The sequence below is a fragment of the Mastomys coucha genome, unplaced genomic scaffold, assembly GCF_008632895.1.
Source record: "Mastomys coucha isolate ucsf_1 unplaced genomic scaffold, UCSF_Mcou_1 pScaffold5, whole genome shotgun sequence".
Classification (NCBI taxonomy): domain Eukaryota; kingdom Metazoa; phylum Chordata; class Mammalia; order Rodentia; family Muridae; genus Mastomys; species Mastomys coucha.
In genome coordinates this window covers 10,950,315-10,970,665 of record NW_022196911.1, presented here as the reverse complement: position 1 = coordinate 10,970,665, position 20,351 = coordinate 10,950,315, and the positions used below count along the sequence as shown (strand labels likewise).

At 35.9% G+C, this 20,351-nt stretch overlaps 1 protein-coding gene across 1 annotated transcript in view; it reads right to left on the bottom strand.

The window, feature by feature from the left end:
- Positions 1 to 19,057, bottom strand: part of Qki (QKI, KH domain containing RNA binding) — a 111,220-nt gene extending 92,163 nt beyond the window's left edge. The window contains exons 1-2 of the mRNA XM_031351688.1: positions 18,949 to 19,057; positions 17,192 to 17,317 (exon numbers count right to left, since the gene is read on the bottom strand). Coding sequence (XP_031207548.1) covers positions 17,192 to 17,317; positions 18,949 to 19,057 — 235 coding nt within the window. The remainder of the gene's footprint in view (positions 1 to 17,191; positions 17,318 to 18,948) is intronic.
- Positions 19,058 to 20,351: the final 1,294 nt, after the last annotated feature.

Genomic DNA, 20,351 nt, shown 5'->3' with positions numbered 1-20,351 from the left:
TTTTTGCGTGCTCCAATTTTTGTGGTAAACTGGTGTGAAATTTTCCACTTATGGTATATTAACCTTTAAAAAGTTTTGGATTTTGGGGAATTTTGAATGTTCAGATTAAGGCTGTTCAACCTGTATCCACTAGTAAATTATTGTAATGCATGAAGAATACTTAGAGAAAGCATCTAGCACATACTATTAGCAAATGAGTCATAAACAGGAAAGCAAAGGTATAATACAGCAAAGTCATGTTACCTACTCATCTGTCATAATTTATAAACCACTGAAATAAAAACCCCACACAGTCAGCCTATTTAAAAAGAGCCTCAAATATTCAGGGCAAATGGTCTCTTTAGCACCTTTTTTTTTTTAAAAAAAAAAAAAAAGTAACAGCACAAATTTTTATTATCTGGGTGCTATTTTTCTTTTTTTTCCATTAGTTATTTTATGTATTTACATTTCAAAAGTTATCCCCACTCCGTTACCCCTCTACAAACTCCTATCCGATTTCCCCTTCCCTGCTTCTATGAGGGTGCTTACCCACCCACCAGCTCCTGCTCTGGCATTCCCCTTTGCTGGGGCATCAATTCTCCAAAGGACCAAGAGCCTCCCCTCCCACTGATGCTAAATAAGGCAATCCTCTGCTGCTTTGTGCAGCTGGAGCCATGTGTACTCTCTGGTTGGTGGTTTAGTCCCTAGGAGCTTTGGGGAGGCTGGTTGGTTGAAATCATTGTTCTTCCTATGGGGTTGCAAACCCCTTCCACACACCTTCAGTCCTTGCCCTAACTTTTCCATTGGGGTCCCCACACTCAGTCCAATGTTTGGCTGCGTGCATTTGCATCTATATTGGTCAGGCTCTGGAAGAGCCTTTGGGGGGGGGGGGGAAGGGGACAGAGCAGGCTCCTGTCAGTAAGTGCTTCTTGGCATCAGCAATAGTGTCTGGGTTTGGTGTCTGCAGATGGGATGGATCCCTAGGTGGGGCAGTCTATGGATGGCCTTTCCTTCAGTCTCTGTTCCACTCTTTGTCTCTCTTTAGCACTTTTCTTGCTCTTTTTAAAGGGTCCAGGTTCTGACTTTTTACTTAGTCAGTTTTCTTAAGTGTAAGATTATTTTAGCTTCAACTGAGAAACATGGGGGTCAGAGGGAAGAAGGGGAGGGGTAACATTTCAGTTTATAATATTTAAGTTTATAAAGTACATTTGTATAATAAAATTGCAATGTATGTTTGCATACTAAAAACCTTAAAATGGTTACCTAACACAATGCAAACAAAAGAAAACCACCTGATGCCATTGATAGGAAGCTGCAATTTTACTCCAAGCACTGTCTTCAGAGCACTCTATGGATGGACCCTGTGACTGTGAGCAACCTGAACTATATGACTGCTCTAAACAAGATTCCAAAATTCTTTCACAACAACAAAGATCTTAGGTACTTGAGATGCTTTAGCTCTGGCATCAAGAATCTGAAACTAAACTATAGCTAATAACTGTGTTCCAGACTTGATTTGGCATAAAATAATAAAATCTCTTATTAAAAGAAAAAAAAAAAAAGGAATGCTGAGCGAGTTTCAGGGCAGCCAAGGTCACATAGAGAAACCCTGTCTCAAAAAAACCAGATAGATGGATAGATGGACAGATGGATAGAAAGACAGGAAGGTAGGAAGGCAAGCCATCAACCAGTATCTACAGGAACTGAATTTAGTACCAGCTTACAAACAAGTGATTATTATACTGAGCCAGTTATACTTTACATCACATTACATATATTACATTTATAGCCTATTAAACAAAACGAAGATATTTAAAACTAAGTACACATACAATATTTCTATTCTTAAAGTATATATATGTGTATATATATATATACATATACACACACATATATATGTACATATATATATATAAGCAAGTGCAAATTAAATGCTTAAATGCATCTGACTCTGGCTTCATCTTGGGTGTAAAATCATAAAATTTAAGTTCTATCACAAAAGAAAAATAAAGTTTCTGATACATCAATTATTTGATCAGGTACAGTAAGTAGTTCACATAACTAGAATATTAATCCTGGCTCTGTCTAAGTTCTAAGGTTGCCACAGCTTACTAAAATCAAGTAAAACAGATGACCAAGTATTACTGTGTCACTGACTATGGAATGGTAGCACTGACTTGTTTACACTCTGCCCTCAGTGCAAACCTCAGTGATGGTAAGATGGGTTATGTTCACTATTACAGGCTAGGGTCTCCTTTCAGATAGATGTAATATAATCACTCTTCCAAATACTTAACAATTAAATAAAACTTTCAGTGAAAAAGATACAATTATTGGTTCATATTTTAGTATTTTTAAAAGAGACACTATTATTCCTTCTTGATTTTCATTTCTTTATAGTTAATCCAATAAACTGTCTCCTGACTACAGACATTTGTAGGGTTCTCTTCTTCCTTCTATCCTTGTTTTTTAATCACCAACTATTAAATTTCAATGTCTGCTTTAAAAACTGAATCTCCATACTTATTACACTGTACTGCTCAAAAAATATGATCAACTAAATCAAGGGTATATATTCAAAAAGATCTAATAACTTTCTTAAAATAATGTTTATTTATCATTCAGAATTAATTGGGGGCAGGGTCCCTTAATGTCTTAACATGTGAGCTCTCTGGTGCAAGCAGTTTTGGGGGACCCAAATTAACATTAGAATACAAACAACATTAGGCTAAATCCAGTACAGATGGGTTTTCTTTTCATTTGCCACAAATAATTCTCTGAATCTGAAATGGCTATCTTCTAATGGCTATGTATACAATGGATGTATAAAAGTATTTCAAAATGAATGCTACAATGTACCACAAGACTCTGGGTTCAACATTCCAAATACTGTATGGTATATCAAGAGTTAGGTTGTTCCTCAAAAATGACAAGCGTTAATCATTTAGAGAAAAATAAAATAAGAACCTAGATTACTCATAATACAAGTTCTACAATTATGCTCTAATTTTATACCATAAATTAGTTAGGCACAACCCAAAACAGCAATGACACCTACAGAACAAGGTGGGTTTTAAAAAATGATGACAGAAAATTGAACGGATACTGAATGATCTGGGAAGAGATGGAGGAGGGCAGTGACTATTACCAAAATACAACACAAAACTTTCAAAGAATATTAAAAAAAAAATTGAAGTAACCACTGATGGCATTCTATTGTTATTTATAAGCCTTGCATTTCTGTCTCTTCTAGGTATAGTTCCTCACATACAGAGTGCAACTCCTCCAATATGGAAGAAACAAAATACAGGGCACAGTAGTAATAGGAATATCGTGTACTGAAAAGGCAATGTTAGAAATACTTAGAAAAATGTAAAAGTTTATTGGCAAAAGCCTTACATCTAAACTGAAGGAACTTTAAACTGTCTCTAGCTTCTAAATAGATAACTCAAATATGATTCATCTGAACTAAGCAGGCCAAGCAGAATATCTTATGATTCCTATGTTCTCCTCAATGTCGAAATGGGTGGGTAAATTTAAAGCCTTTTCTCTCAAGAGTTACTTTATAGGCAATTTTCTTCCAGTATCAAGGCCTGCAGTTTCCATATGGCTGCCAGTTTGTGATTAAATTCATCACCTTTATTATAAAAATGTGCTTTACTCCATGGCCTGCTGCACAAAAACTGTAAGAAAAACATTTTTCACTGCTAACAGAAAGATCATTCTAAGGCAACTACCACATCCTCACAGACATTAACTTCCTTAACCTACTGCAGCAGCCTATCACACAGCGAAAACCTAACAACTGAGAAACCTACAGAAACTGAATCCTATGGAAATACCATGGGCTTTAAGGCGTTTTAATAAAACATAACTAAACATTCAGTTTAGATATTTCAATTCTATTTTTTTAACAACCTTTTTTACTCTACCATGATGGAGAATGAAACCACAATTGGTGTACTGACAGGCAGGTGCTCTACCACGGAACTATATCCTTCCAGTTGCCAAATTTGAAATTTGTAAAGAACTACGAGATGGCCAGGCAGTGGTGGCACACGCCTTTAATCCTAGCACTTGGGAGGCAGAGGCAGGCGGATTTCTGATTTCAAAGCTGGCCTGGTCTACATAAGTGAGTTCCAGGACAGCCAGGGCTACACAGAGAAACCCTGTCTCGAAAAACAAAAAACAAACAAACAAAAAAAAAAACCACCACCACCACCAACAACAACAACTATGAGATGAAGTCAATGCCTACAATATTTCCAAAGTCTAACAAAAAGACACTATTCTTAGGCACTAGAAAATTATGTGCTTATCTTTTTATCCCATTGTTTACACGTTCATGGCTTGATTCAGAGTTTAACTTTTACCATCTGGGCACAGGGCCAATAGTCAAAGATAAATATTTACATAACATTTCTACCTGACAGTTCCTTTTCATACTTGGGGTAGAAACACTTCTCGAATAGTTAAATTTAAACTAGTTAATATATTTAGAAAAATATTCTTATTAATTTGTGAAGTTTAATATTTTAAAGATTAGCTATGTAACTAACGTTTAACAAACTTGGCCAGCAAGTCAAAAATTCAAATCCTATACAAACATATTTGGTATGTTTCACTTTAGAATGTAGAGAGAATACCAGAACTAAATCTCATACTCAGTTAAGCTTTAATAAGAGAAATTATCAGATTATAAAACATATGTCCTCTAAAGAAATATTCATCTTCCTGCTAGAAAATCTGGTATTTCCTTAAAGTTAGGCATGGCTCTGTTAAGTCTTCTCCAAACCATTGTATATATTTGACTCATTTCTATATATCCATAGCACCCAGTAAGATGTTAAGAGGGAAGATTGTTGAAATAAATAAATAAGACAAAGTATAACAAAAGTCAACATTACCTTTTTGATAACTATAAGCCAGACATTAAATTAGTATTAACCAGCATTTTTAGACGAAATGTATTTTGCAAAAACTAGATTGTATTGCAGATAGAACTGTGAAACATTTTCTAAACATTCACATTAGTTATATAAATATATACATGTAGACATATATACTTTACTTTGATAACAAAGTATTTCTCTTAGTTAACATTTAAGAATTTTTGTTTCTACAGTCAGGATACAAATATTGCTAATGGGGACAACCAAAGAGACTCTCAATTTATGACATGGTGAAACATATCTGTGATCAAAGCCCTAGAGAAGTGGTTCCAGGAAGAAGTTCATAACCAGCCTGGGCTACTTTAGAACATATTAAGTAACCCAAATTAGGAAGAAGAAGAGAAACAAAACAAAACAAAACAAAACAAAACAAAACAAAGCCTGGGTCATACTGAGGATCCTCTTTATTACCAGCACTCTCTCCAGCACTGTCTTGTTCTTCCTCCCCTTCAGGGTCCAAGCCATCTTTACAATCCACAAAGTAACTTATAGTTCAATATTCAGAGTTGATTTTGAGACACACCTTTAGCTATCATATGATAAAATAGGCTTGTTGCTATTATATATCCTATGGCATTTGGCTAACTCAAACCTGAAAATCAAATTTCATGTAAGATAAAAATGAAGTGAAAAATAAAATAGCACCATATCCCTCCTTACCACAACATAAAATACAATTTTCCTATAATCTAAAAAGTAACCTAGGATTCTCAAATTCATATCTAATTTTATCTTCCCTGTTTTTCTATCCAACAAATTTCACTTTCTATTTACTCATCCAACCCAGTACAGTACTGGAAATTGAACCTAGGACCTTGAATGTGCAAGGTACATAAATGGTCTACCAATGAAGACAGTACTCTACCACCAAAACAGACCCTCAGCCCTCACATCGCCTTTCTAAGATGAAGAAAAGCTTCACCTTAGCCCACAAAGTACAGACAATACAGAACAGCAACACAAATGGTTGTGAATAGTAGACAGCTGGCAACTGCAAACAACGACTCTTTTGTCTTTGGTTTAACAGTAGTTTAATGATAATGAGTGTGTTCTGTTCTTATTTGGAAGAAATGTTTTTAAAAAAAGACTTGGAAAATATGTCAAGTAACAAAATAAAATTTAAAATAATTGAGACTTCACATCTGAAGATAGCACAAATTAATCGTTATAACAAAATTCTCGCCGGGTGGTGGTGGCACACGCCTTTAATCCCAGCACTTGGGAGGCAGAGGCAGGTGGATTTCTGAGTTCGAGGCCAGCCTGGTCTCCAGAGTGAGTGCCAGGACAGCCAGGGCTACACAGAGAAACCCTGTCTCAAAAAAAAATAAAACAAAACAAAATTCTCTTAGTGATCAGGCTTAAAGGTACTTTTACTTGCTAACAATATAAGACATTTTCCACAAAAGAGCCAACTTAGCTACCATTCCTAAAAGCAGCACTGTCTAGACCATAGTACTCAACCTGTGGGTTGCAATTCCTTTGGGCATTGAATGACCCTTTCAAGTGTTCATATATCAGATATGCTGCGTGTCAGATATTTATGATTCTAAACAATAAAATTACAGTTATGAAGTAGCAGTGAAAATTTTATGGCTGGGGTCACCACAACATGAGAAACTGTATTAAAGAGTCATAGCATTAAAAAGGTTGAGAATCAATTTAGACCATTAAATTTTTTCATGTTTTCATCAATGAAGTAAATATCTGAATACACAGTCAAGCTGTAACTGACTTTCAAGGTTCTTTCCAATTCCAAAACTTCAGAATTGTAGTATTTCTATGAAAAAGGCTATCACTTGTTTGTTTGCAGAGCAGAAAATTAAACCCAAAGCCTTAAACATGCCAGGTCACCTACAACTCTACCAGGTCTTTTTGAAGTCTACACAATGACTTTGAGGCCAGCAGTGAAACTGTTGTCTCCCTCACTCTCCCAGTATAAGATACTCTAGTATCCAAAAAATACAAAAACCAAAGGAAAAAAGAAAACCTGAAAGGGAGAAACAGCAGTATCAAGTACAGCAGCCTGTCACGTTAAGGGATTGCACTGTAACGGAATGCTTACACAACTAAAGAAAACCTAGGTAAAAACAGAAACATGGTGGCAACAACTAAGAGCCCTGAAAGGAAAAGCTTTAAATAGCTCTCTTGTCTCCTGGTCAGAGCACAAACTTCAGGTATTCAAAATGTAATTCAAAACGGCCTTGTACAAGGAAGGACACTGTTCCTAGGTCTAGTGTATATTCCTGTACCATTTAAATTCTATCCTTTGAGAAAAGGTCCGAGTTCATCTCTTCCTCAGAACCACTGGTGAACTCCAATCTAAAGTAGTAGTCTTTCTAGTACCAGGCTTTAAGTCTCCATTTGTTTAGGTTACCTTAACTAATCAATAACTATGGAATAATTCTGAAATTCTGGTATACTCCACCATAATATGCCTTACATACTTTTAGTAAGTTAACTCATTAAAAATTAGCATGTGAAGCAGGTACTCTGCAATTCAAAACACTATATTATAATAATCACTTTCTATTAAATACACCAAAATTACTCACTTTAAATACATTGTAAACCTATGAGTTTGGTATTCATTGACCTAGTCATAAAAGCTTTCTGGGACTTACTAACGGACTTTAGGAATCACTTATAACACACATACACACACACAAGTATCCTAAAAGCAAAGTGGCATGTCAAAAAAATCAAAACCACCACCACAAAAACAAACAAACAAACAAACAAAAAAAAAACAAAAAAAAAACTTCAGTAACTAATACACTTCAACAACATCAAATGACAACAGAAAACTGGAAGCTAGAAGACACACACACAAAAAAAATGTTTAGCTCATGGATGCATCCACACATGCCCGTGTGTGTGTGTGTGTGTGTGTGTGTGTGTGTGTGTGTGTTAAAGAAACACAAAGGGCTAGTATTTCAGTAAGCGCTCAATTCTGTTGTATCCATTAATAATAAAGCATAGAAGGAAATTCACCAAAACTCAGTACCTATTAATTATATGTGGTTTTCACTTTTTAACTGATACATCTAAAACTTTTCCTAAGGAGTATTTGTTAGTAGAACACATCTGTCTACTTCTTTGAACAACTTCTTAACTAGTAAGAGAAAAGAATTCAAGCTTCTCAAAAGTTTACACACTAAGAAACAATGTTCAAAATATGCACACCAGACTCATCATTCTTTGTTTTTGTTGTTGTTGTTTTCAGACAGAGTTTCTCTACTTAAGTCTTGGCTGTCCTGAAACTCATAATGGGATTGGGGAGGTGTTGGAGGGCAAGGGTCTTGAATTCAGAGATTCTCCTGCCTCTGCCTACCTTCTGAGTGCTGGGATTAACCCATGTGCCATTATTTAAAAACTGAGCTTTCTCACCTACTCTCCTGCTCTCTTCTGAAGAGAAGTACAGTCCTACTCCTAAATGAAAATTTCTGCATTCAATTCTCTATAAGCATTGTAGAAAATCAACAAGTGTAATGCAAGTTGGTATAGCTGTACCAAAGTTCCTATGTCAGTTTCTTCCTTCCTGGATCTCCATAAAAAACAAACAAACAAAAGACATATCCTTTCATTATACTGGGAGTTTAATTTCAAGGGACTGAGAAACAGTAGTATTTTACAACTGGAAAAAAACCTACTACAATAACCTAGAAAAATGTGACAACCATTAAAAAGGCACACATTTCCCAAACAGTAATGGACAGCATTTTTTTCAACAACTGTTAAGGCACATTTTAAAACAAATTATATAACGTTTCCAACCTCCCCCCAAAAAAGACTAACAAGAAATGCTGTAATGCTATAAATTCTAGCAATAAAGTGAGATAAGATTATGGTTTAACTGCTGATAACTTTTTATTGCTGTAATAAACTATGATCCTCAAAAGAACTTTCTCCTCATAGATTAGTATCAATAGTAAGCTACAACCCATTTTTTCCTGATCTTACTAAACAGCAATCACTGATCCAAGATTCAGGACAGTACGGATTACAAGCAAATGTATGCTTAATATGTAACATAGTACTCTACCACAAATAACTTTTCAATATTCTGTCTTAGTATAAAAACAGAAAACATTACAGGAAAAAAATTGCAATCTATCCGCTAGCTACATTAAATAGTCAACCTATAGTCTCTTAAAGACTAAATGTTTAAAGATACAACTTAGGCACACTTGCCATCATAAGGACAATTAACTACAACTCGTCCTCTTCCTGAGCCACCCCGTCCCTAACAATATAAAGGATAAAATGTTCTTTTCTGACAAAGTCACTTCCCAACACACTTTAGTCACTAAATGCTCTTGTGTGTACTGACATCCCCATCTGCTGGAACATAAGTTCCTTACTGTTAAAGATCCTTAACGACAAAAGGCTGCAGGAAAGATTTTCCAAGTACAGCTTCAAAGCTTCATTTCTTTACCAAGGAGGTTTGTCTACGTCATGCAACTTTAAAAGTGTAAATAACTTTCACTAGCACTAAAAACTCTTTTGCAGATATTTTCTATTCTGTTCCTTTCCTTCAGGATAAGTTCTAAAGCGTCAGTCTAAAAAGGAAACTTTCTCTTTTTAAAATGCAATGTGGAACATACCTCCATCACACACACAAGATGCACATATACAGATACACATAGACACACACACACACACACACACACACTTTTCATTTTAAAAGATATTTGTTCTCTTAATCTCTGCTGGGTTTAAGGTAAAAGCTACTTTAAAAGGTACAATAAAAAAGCTTACACAGTAAATGCTACCATCCAAAAGTAGATAGTAAGATTAAAGTAAAGACTAAAGAAAGGAAAACGCTAAACATAAAAGCAAAACAAACTATAAATGAGAATCACTACACATAAATTTGTAATGTGTAAAAAATGAGTAAGACAATTTAAATATATTTAGTAGTCTGCGATTATTTTGATGTTGAGAATATACCATAGAATATACCATAGAAAGAATAAAGTAAGTAATTCTATCACCATCAAGAATGATACCTGGGAGCTAGAGTAATTGACTCAGTGGTTAAGAGTACTGGCTGCTCTTCCAGGGGAAACAGATGTGATTCCTATCACTCATATGGTGACTCAAAACTCTATTCCAAGGGGTCTAACACCCTCTTCTAGTAGTTAATTGTCTCCATGGGCACATCAAGTACATGTGTAGCAAACAGACATGCACGCAAGCAAGATAAACATAAAATATAATTTTAAAAATATTACTTTGGTGTGGAAAAAGAATGATTAAAATTGTGATAAAAACTAAACCAAAAATGCAGACACGAACTGACTTACTTTAAAATGAATAGTACCTACCTGCACCCACAGGAAATAGATTGAAAAATGATCTGACACCAACAATAATGAATACTGTTTGTACCTAAGTATAATCTGTAACACTATTCAGAATGGAAAAGAACTTTAGTGAAAAGGCTAGTTTTACATATGGAGCAGAAAACACACAGAGTAGTTGAGGAATATACTGTTCCAAAAAGCGAGAAACATTCCAATAGACAAAGGAGCCAATCTGATTATCCCTGACCACAACTTATCTATAAAATCCATGCACTTAATAATGATGAGTATAAAAGGCCACTATTTGAGCAGCTAACAACTCTATGGCTAAATAATGAGAAATCTACATAGCTTTCCCAAAAAGATTTTACTTCAAATAATAACTACCCTGTTGTTCAAAGTTCAACTTTTCAGACTACCAAAATACTGGTTGAAAGAATATTAGAATGAGAAAAGAATCATGGTGGATATTCTCATGAAATGAATTCAGACAGATTAGCAGCTGCTAACCATAGCATAAAGGGTTCATACACAAACCTGAGGCTGAGTTAGATTCTGATCAGAAGAGAAATAAAACCTTAGTTTTACAGAAGGGAAGCACCCAGATTCTTTTGCCTCTGCACTCTAATCCAGACAACAATCTGAGTCTCACTAACAGTGAAACTGACTACTGTCTCTACTGATGTGACACAGCTTAAAGAATACAACACCACCTCTGAAAGATTCCTAACATGCTATACTTCAATCTGCCTTGCCTTTTAAATCTAACTTCCTAAACCTAGTGAGGTGGTAGCACTCATATAATTCCTACATTTGAGAGCAGGAGAATCATCACAAATTTGAAGCCACTCAATACTACACACACAGTAAGTTCAAAGGTAGTTTGATATACAAGACCTGGTCTTAAACAACAAAACAAATACAAAATTATAAGTATATAAATATAATTTACAACTTAATAAGGATACAAAGAATAAGGAACAATTTCTCAACAAAGAAGTTTAAGTTGAGTCTTTTATTTAGTTTAAATTTTTTTTTCATTTTTATGTAATAAAAAGTAAAAGTTCTATCAAAAGTAAAAAATAAAATTAAAAAGTAAAAGGCATCTGTCTGTTGGTCTCTCACACAGGACACTCAAGTTAATGGAGAAGAATGGGGGCCCAAGTCTGAGGTCATAAATAATAGAAAATAAAAGATCGCCGTTTCGGGGGTGGGGGAGAATAAATGAGAGAGGATGGTTAGACAAGACTGGATGGGACACAGCAGGACAGAGCAGGAACCTCCCTGACCCCGGCTGGACACCAGCCCAGCCCACTTGAAGGACCTCTCTCATTCAAGGTACTTGGCAAGAATCCCCCAACTCCCCAAGGGAAAGGGGTTGGGGGCGGGGCTAGGACTGGTTCCAGCTGCTGGGAGGAAGAGACATAGATCACTCTTCCCTCCACTCATGGAGGTCTCAGGTCCTGGCCAGGACAATCTTCAGTTCCCCGGGGAGTGCAAGGGAAGCTGCTGGGAGGGATGAGATTGAACTGGTTGGAAGGGAAAGAGAACAGGAGCATTAAAACATGAGCAGCTGTCCCTGTCAATGCGTCCAGGGGGTGAGAGGTGTGGGAAGGAGCAGCCTCCTAGAGGAGTCTCAGGGGGCTGTCACAAGCACAGGTCAATTGCTGTTTCCCAGTAAGGCCAGAGCCCTTACTCAGTTGCCCAGCTCAGCCCCCCACCCCCAAGGTTAAGATATTTTTTTAAAGATATTTCCAAATTTTAAAAGATTTAAAATTATAACAAGGTTCAACTACTTTATTTGGACATTGCAGGAATAAAGAACACTCCAGATTCAACTACAGGAATCTGAGTAGTGACTCTTTTGTTAATGTGGTGTCACTAACAGAAAATATTAATTTTGAAAGATATAAAGTTTAGAGATGGAATGTCAATGTATGTATCTCTACTGTATTTTAACCAATACTGAATATACAGTTAAGCAGAAGTAACAGGTATCAGCTACAGTAATGCTTAGAAAATCTTCACCATGTCTGTTAACACAGACTTAACACATACTATCATTTTGAAAAGCATCTCACCAAGCCAAGCTAGTTAAATTCTAATACTAAACAAAAGCAAGAGTTTTTCATTCTTTTCAACTTTCATTTAAAAAACTAAAAAGTGCAGTTTTTATCAGGCAGTGGTAGCACAATGCACGCCTTTAATCTCAGCACTTAGGAGACAAATACAAATGGATCTCTTGAGTTTTCAGGACAGCCAGGGCTACATAGAGAAACCCTGTCTCCCCACCCCCTGACCCCAAAAAAGAACCCACAACCCAGAACAACAATAAACTTCAATACTCTCTTAAGTGACCAAAATTGGGCTGAAAACTATACACACACACATTCAAACATGTACATGTGTGCATGCAGACACACTCACACTTTTCTGTCACAATAAAATACAAAGAACACATTGGTCTAAACAGAAAACTATCTTTGAAGTTTGCAGAAGAGGGTTTATTTACTATGAAGCTCTGGATTCCCCAGCCTTGTGAAGAAAAGATCATAATAAGACAACCATATAGAAATGCTTAACTTTTTACTCTGTTTCTATATATGCCTATATGCAATGTGTTTTTATTAGCTTATTATGCACAAATTCACTATGACACACCCAGAATGTCTGGAATAAAATGCAATAAAAAGTCCAGTATTTAGAAGCACCACAACCCAGTCCTGTCTACTCTCCCATCTTCACTTACTGTTCACACTGCTACTCTCCAAGCACTTGCCATTCCAACTAACCAACTAATCAATATAGACATTCTAAGACGCCATCACCAGTCCTCATCCTTTTGTTTGTTTTCTTCAGGGTCTTGTTAGACAGCCCTGACTGGCCTAGAACTTGCTATGTACATCAGGCTGACTTTAAACTCAGGCATGTACTACTGTGTACAAATACGGTGGCACCTTCCTTTTGACTACCTTTCTGACATTGCCATCCTTTTTTTCTCCTGGAGCATACCTTCCCACTCACTTCATTCCAGACTACCAAGACGAGGATACACCACTCAGGAAGGTCTACTTGATACTTTAGCTCTGTGACCTGTGAACTCCCAGTTAAGGATTCTCAAGAACATAAAGCACCTTCCTCTGCCTTTCAGGTTTCTCTACCAGATTACTCCTAACAGAAGAAACTTAAAAATACTGACAGAAAAAAAGACTTCTCATATGAACAGTCTTTTGTATCTTATATCCTCAGAATATATCGATTTTGCTTGAAAAGGGAGTTAATTCCACATATAAGAATAAAACAAATGATATAGCTTCGTATGTGTTGAACCTAGCTCTAGGTTCAATTCTTAGCATACAATTCTAAGTAATAAAATTACTTTGCGCAGTTAACAAAGAACTGAGACTTCAAGGTTTCTTTTAATAAAATTACAAATGAACAGTCACTCATCCTCCATAAACTGATATAGGGAATAGGATGCAGTAACTGAATGTAGCACCCATACTCCTCAGCTCACAATCATCTGTCTTTGAAGCAGAGATTCTCAACCTGTGGGTCGTGACCCACCCCCCAGAGATGGAAAGACCCTTTCCCAAGGGTCATGTATCTGATATCCTGCATATCAGATATTTACATTACAATTCTAACAGTACAAAATTACAGTTATGAAGTAGCAACAAAATAATTTTTTGGCTAGAGGTCACAACATGACCGTATGAAAGGGTCACAGCAGCTGCTTTATATAGAGTGTCATTCTCCAGTTACCTCCCTGATTTAAAAACAACAACAACAACAAAAACAGAGCTATTGGCCCATGCAGATCTAAAAGTGAAGCAAACTTATGTTCCTGGCTTGAATCACTTAACAGTATTAAGCCTCTATATTAAGTCTTCTAATGAGAAATACTGCTTCCTCTGAGTGGTTACTAAAAATAGCAGTAATAAAAATAGCAACAGTGGTAAATGAACACAGAATTCATTTGTATAACAATATTTTAAGAACTGGGGCTCTATCCTTTGGTTATAGAAAAGTTCAAGTAAATTTAAATCCTCCAAACACACCTTTGGAGTGTTTGTAAGATTTTAAAATCATTACTGTCAAGAAAAAAAAGTCTTATTTTTAGCTATTGTAGGAAGAATATATATTCTAGCTCCCAAGAAACTGACCAGTATTTGTTAAGGTCCAACATAGCACAGAACTGGCAAAATTACTCCCATTTTCGTTCTGTTCACAACTGGAAGCTCTAATTTTTTCAGTGTGTGGAAATGTGCTGTAATTCTTTTCTTCTCAGTCCACTTGCTTACATGAGTGGCACATCATAAAACAGGTCAGCTTACAGAATGAAGAACCCTGCACCATCTTTGCATCAACCAGACTTGTGATAAGGGCAAGTCCCCACCCTCTCCAGACTGCTATGTCTACATTTTTTCTGATCTCAGGTCCTAGCAGTTCTGAATATGATCACCTGATTTGCACTAATTTTCCCTCTATTAAGATTCATCCAAGAAATGTCTTTCTTGGAGTTATTTCTATATTCTCTTCCACACTACCTATGAGGCAATTTCGATATGGGTAAAGAGTATGACATTGAGGTTTATAAAACATTTCAAATTTTTTAAATCCATAGTTTTTTTTTATTTTTACTTGTTTTATGTGTGTATGAGCATTTTGCCTGCACATATGATATATTGTACACTGTGCGAATGTACGTGCCTACTGCTCAAAGAGGATATCAGATGACCCGAATTGGAGTTACAGATGGTTGTGAGCCATCATGTGGGTGCTGGGAATTAAATCCAGGTCCTCTGGAAAGAGTAGCCAGTTCTCAAATGCTGAGCCATCTCTCCAGCCCCCAAAATTCTGTATTATTTTTCCTAAGTATGCTCTTAAGATTGTAACAGATATGTTTGCTTGATTTTGTCCTATGCATTTTAAATCGTAAAACTAGATCCCAATAACTTGCTACTGACCAAGTTGAATGTGCCCTGACTCTGTAACGATTTGATTTTGTACTAAATCTAGAACAAGGCTTAAAAACCTAAAACCTTTTCAATCCTGGGCCCAGCAGATTAGTCACTCCCCTCCACAAACTGCTTCCTGTCTTCCCTCTAAGTTCATTTAGGCCAGCCAGCACTCTTCCTTTACAGATGCACAAGCACTCTCAAGCATGCCTTCTCCTTGTATCATGCCCACAACAAAGGACCACTTTGTGGAATTATCTGCCTTTTCATGTTTTTTTTTTCTAGCACTCTACTCCCTTTGAACAGATCTAAAACAACTTGAATTTGACAAACAAGGCCTATATATTGACTTTAAGAGCAAATGGCTAAAAAACTTCCCTACATTAATTCCAAAAATGCCAAAACTTGCAAAAACTAATATAAGCACTGACATGTTTCTGTGTATGGACATTTGAGCATAAGGAATGCCAGAAACAACCCTACATAAGCAAAAGAATTTTATACTTCTAATTCCTCCCCATATCAATGGTAATAAAGTAAAATAAATATGAAACACCTACAGAACAAGTACTACAAATAGTAATATTACAAGGGGAGGGAAGAATTTTTAAAGGAAAGAAAATGCATTTACCTTTGTTCTCCAAAGCTCTGTGTCCAAAGCTTTCACTAATTGTTACAAATTGCTTTATGTGTTTAAAGTATTAGTGTTTAATTCCACCTCTATATTGTGATTAAAAGCATTTTAAGAAAAAACTAGAAAACAAAAGGAATGTAAGTGATTTTAAATCTAAACATGAAAGTAACTGTTACAAGTTCTGAATTGTACACATGGAGTGAATCACTTCTAGCAAGGCATACAAAAACAAATCAGACCTAAGTTCCAACTGTGGTAATTACATAAGAAATAGCACCAGACAGAAAATGGTCTGTATTTATAAACTTTTTTCCTAATAAAGCCACATGAAAATGATAACTATACTAATTTTAGTGCTTATGCTTATTTTGTTTCTATATTAAATGAAAATAATGCTGAAAGAAATTATTCCTTGGACATCAAATAAGCGATCTGTGTCCTCCAAAATTAAAAAGCGTCAATTTTTAAAAGGTACACACATTTCCTAAAAGAGATCATTGCAAAGGGAGAAAAGTCTTGCATTTAAAATCCCTACTGTACTGCCTTAATGTCAACTAAAGAACAGGAGAAAAAATCATCAAGTCAACCATGTAAACAAACCAGCACATGGTTCTAACCATGACCCCCTAACATGGATCCATTTCATCCATCCCTCACCCTTAAAATAGATTCTTTGCTATATCCCCACAACAGCTGACATACTAGGAGCAGAAAGTTGCTCAGTGCACTATCTTCTGAGTTATCAACAAACAAAATCCTACAGCACATTCCATTTCAGACAGAAAGGGATAATTTTTGCTTACAACAGCATCAAACAAACTCAATTTCTCAAATAAATCAAAGTGCAGGTCCTATGTTTATAAAAAGCTGTCCATATAATCAAATGGCTTAATTAATTCTCTTAGTACCAAAAACAAAAGAAAAGCAAAAACTATCCAACTAAATACAGCAGCTGAAAAAGGTGCTTCTTAACCCTGCTTTATCCAAGGTTTCAGCAACACGGGGGTTATACTTGTCAGATTTTGGTCACAACTATTTCCCTTTTGGATACTAAAAATCACTTGATCTGATGGGACTCCAGCTTCAGGACAGAGATGGGGCCATGATTAACATTACAATGTTCAAACCACCTAAAAGGCCAAATGCTGATTTGGGACAGCTCTGAAGGTCCCTATCATCGAACACAACCACTCTCACACAAATCAGAATTTTTAACATTCTCTTACTCATCTCAGAAAAGGCAATGATAGCAAATATACTAGGAAATGTGACTCTCAAAGACCTATTTCTACTATAAACTTAATTGTGTTGTTGTTTAACAATACAACCTTAACTATAAAACGCGATGAAGCTTACCACCTCCACTTCTACAGCAGTGCAGTGTAAATGCAGAATAAACGTGCAAACTATAGCTTCCATTAGACGCATACAGAGCTGTGCTATCTCCTAAGGCACATAATGGAGAGAACTGGTGAAAAATAGCACCTTATTACAATTCTGAATGGACTACAAAAGCAATGTCTTTGCTCCTAAACAAATTAACTCCCCCACCTTACATAAAATATGCTTGACACAAGTAATAACTACTGTCAACAATAATTTGCTTTTTAGACGAAAGAAAATCTAAAAATTTAATAAACTATAATACCTAAGACCTCTCAGTATCTATGGCCATGCAAAGTTTTAAGCCATAGTGTTTATGGACAAACAAGATTTCTCAGGAAGAAAAAAATTAAAATTCAAGAAAAGCAGAGGTATGACACACGCAACACTGAACACATTCTCAAAGATAAACAAACAGCAAAGCCGATTTTAATTAAAAATCATCTCAGTTTTAATGGAGCAAGAAATTTTATGAAAAAGTGTTATCTAAAACTAAAAACATTTTTACATCATTCATGCAAAATCTAACGTATTTGTTTACTTTTCCTGAATTATACTCTAGTTTTTCTGACAGTTTCCATAAGATTCAGACTGCCCCTTTTCACCAAACCACACCCTTCTCATTTTCTTAAGAGCAGCCTCTCATAATCCTGCCTAAGGAATTAAAACTTGAAATTCGATGTTTGTGTATCACATTCTTGCTTTTCTCTACTTGTTATTTGTCTGTGTTATTTACTGTTGCACATCTTCATATTAAATTGCAAAATGTTCATTTTAAAAAATGCTTTGCATTCAACTACTTTAACAGTTTCATTTTCATTACAAAGAAAAGTCCTTAAGATACATTGGTGTGTAACTTTATCCCTGGGATAAAGTTAAAATCTTAAGAGAAAGCAGTTTAAGTCCTACATTTTATTTGTAATCCTCTGTTCACCTCTGATTAAACGATCCTTTAAGTCTTGGAAGTATTAACTCAAGTTATAGCCTTTATTTAGGAACTGCCATGGCCTAAAATATATTGTTAGCTTTAAAAAAAAAAAAAAAAACAAAAAAAACCAAAAAACTATCCTGCTAAAGATGCTAGGAAAGAAAGCCTGACCCAACTCACCAAGCAGAACAAACAGCCAACACAAGGACTGAGTTACCTAAGTTAAGGACTATGGGCTACTTTCTTTAAGCCAGCAAGAATCAATACAGGATTTCTCTATCATTCAAGTTCTAACAAGTAAAAAAAAACCAACATATTTCATTCCCAAATTTGTTAACAAACCAAATGAAAATTCTCAAACAGGAAATATATTAAAAGTTGACTGCTGGAAAAGATTTTTTAAAACAAAATTGCTAAATAGTCCCATTCAAAGTTTCTAATTATCAGAGTATCTTACTATCACTGAACAGTTTAATCCCTAAAGCAAAACTTAGTTTTATCTGAATTTAAAAGTAATTTTTCTGCCAAGCATTACAGACAAAAGAAAATGTAATCCCTAACCACAAACAGAAGTCATGATTAATTTGTTTTGGACAATGAGAGGCCACAAGGGGTAAATGACATTTTCACAACTAAATCAAGAAACTACCAAGAAAATTATGATGGACTTACGAAACCAGTATTTTCAAGTCAAATTAAATTTACAATAAGACTAACAAGTACAGTTAAAAGCTTCTAACACACTAAGGACTAGCCCCTTTCCTGCAAGTTTCTCTGCTCTGATGGAAACAATCACAATCCTCACTCAATCTCCTGTCTTCTGTAACATCCAAGTTATCTTTACACTGGCCTGATGCTCCGACTCTCCAAGTATGGTAAAGATGGAGAAAACAGGACAAGGAGACACCAAACATTACTCTGAATATTGTAATTCTAAACTAGCTGTCTTCTACATTTGAAACCCAAAGGGTTACTATTTCTAACCAAGAGAAATAAGCCTGTGCAGAAATGGCATGATTGAAATTCCTCCAGTTGAAAGACTTATGCCAGCCTCAAACTAAGGCAGTTATTTCTGATCAAGCTGAAAGAGAACACTTGAACAGCCTTTACAACTAATCAAAGAAACTCCTACTAGTTTTCTTTAATAGCATATCCAAACTTTTTACAAGCTCCACTAAGTCACTTGGGTATACAGAGAATGCGTTTTAGTTCATTTTATATACTGTCTAGTTTGTCGTGTAAGAAATTCCCCCTTGAATGAACTTTTAAAAACTAGATTTTTCCTCATAAATACACTAGTAGCATGAAAACCAATTCCAAGGAAGGAATATCACATTTGTGGATAATGACAAATGAAGTCATCTAAAAATTTAAGTTTCAACTGCACCTAATATAGGTCAGATTATTAAGCATACTACCCATTTTTTCCCAAACATTTCCAAGGTTAAAAAAAATAACTGGCGCCCCTTAGCGCTCACTTTTGGAAATACTCAATTTAAGAGCTCCAGTTTTTTTGTTGGTTTTTTTTTTTTTTTTTGGACATTCCAGAAAGTTTTCTGCCTCCACAATTTTTCAAATGCCAACACAAATAGGAAAGGCAAAAATCCTTAAAGGGGCAGCTCAAGTTTTCTCCAGGGCAATTTAATACTAACAAGCATATGCTAACCCAACAGCAAAAAATACCCCTTTCGATGTGTTGTTCGTGCGTAACAGCTGAATGTTTTCTGTTTTAAATAGTGTCCAAGGCTCCCCACCCAACAGGAACTCTTAGGATGATTCTTTAACCATCTTTTAGCTCGGAGTCTTTTGTTCTTCCCTGACATGCCAGCTCAAGCACAAGATAGCCCCAGCCATCTCTGAAATTCTTCTAAAGATCCTAAAATCCATGTTCATCTGTACAACATAGTTTTCCGCTTCCTTTAAACAGTCCACTCAGAGACTTTAAAAGAGAAGACAGAAACTACTCGCTACTCGATTTTCAAAACAGACTTGTTGGTCCTATTCTCCACCGCCACCCCGAACCCCACCCCGGGCGTCCGCAGAAACCTACAGCTACTGGAAACTAACACTCCAGGTCGCTGTTATGAGCAGTTCCTAGAGGAATTCCAGAGCTGACCAGCATTAATCTTCCAGTCACTCCCCGCTCCCCACAGCACTCTCAACTCGGCTTCTGCAAACTTCTGCTCTATTTTATCCCCGTCCTTTCAA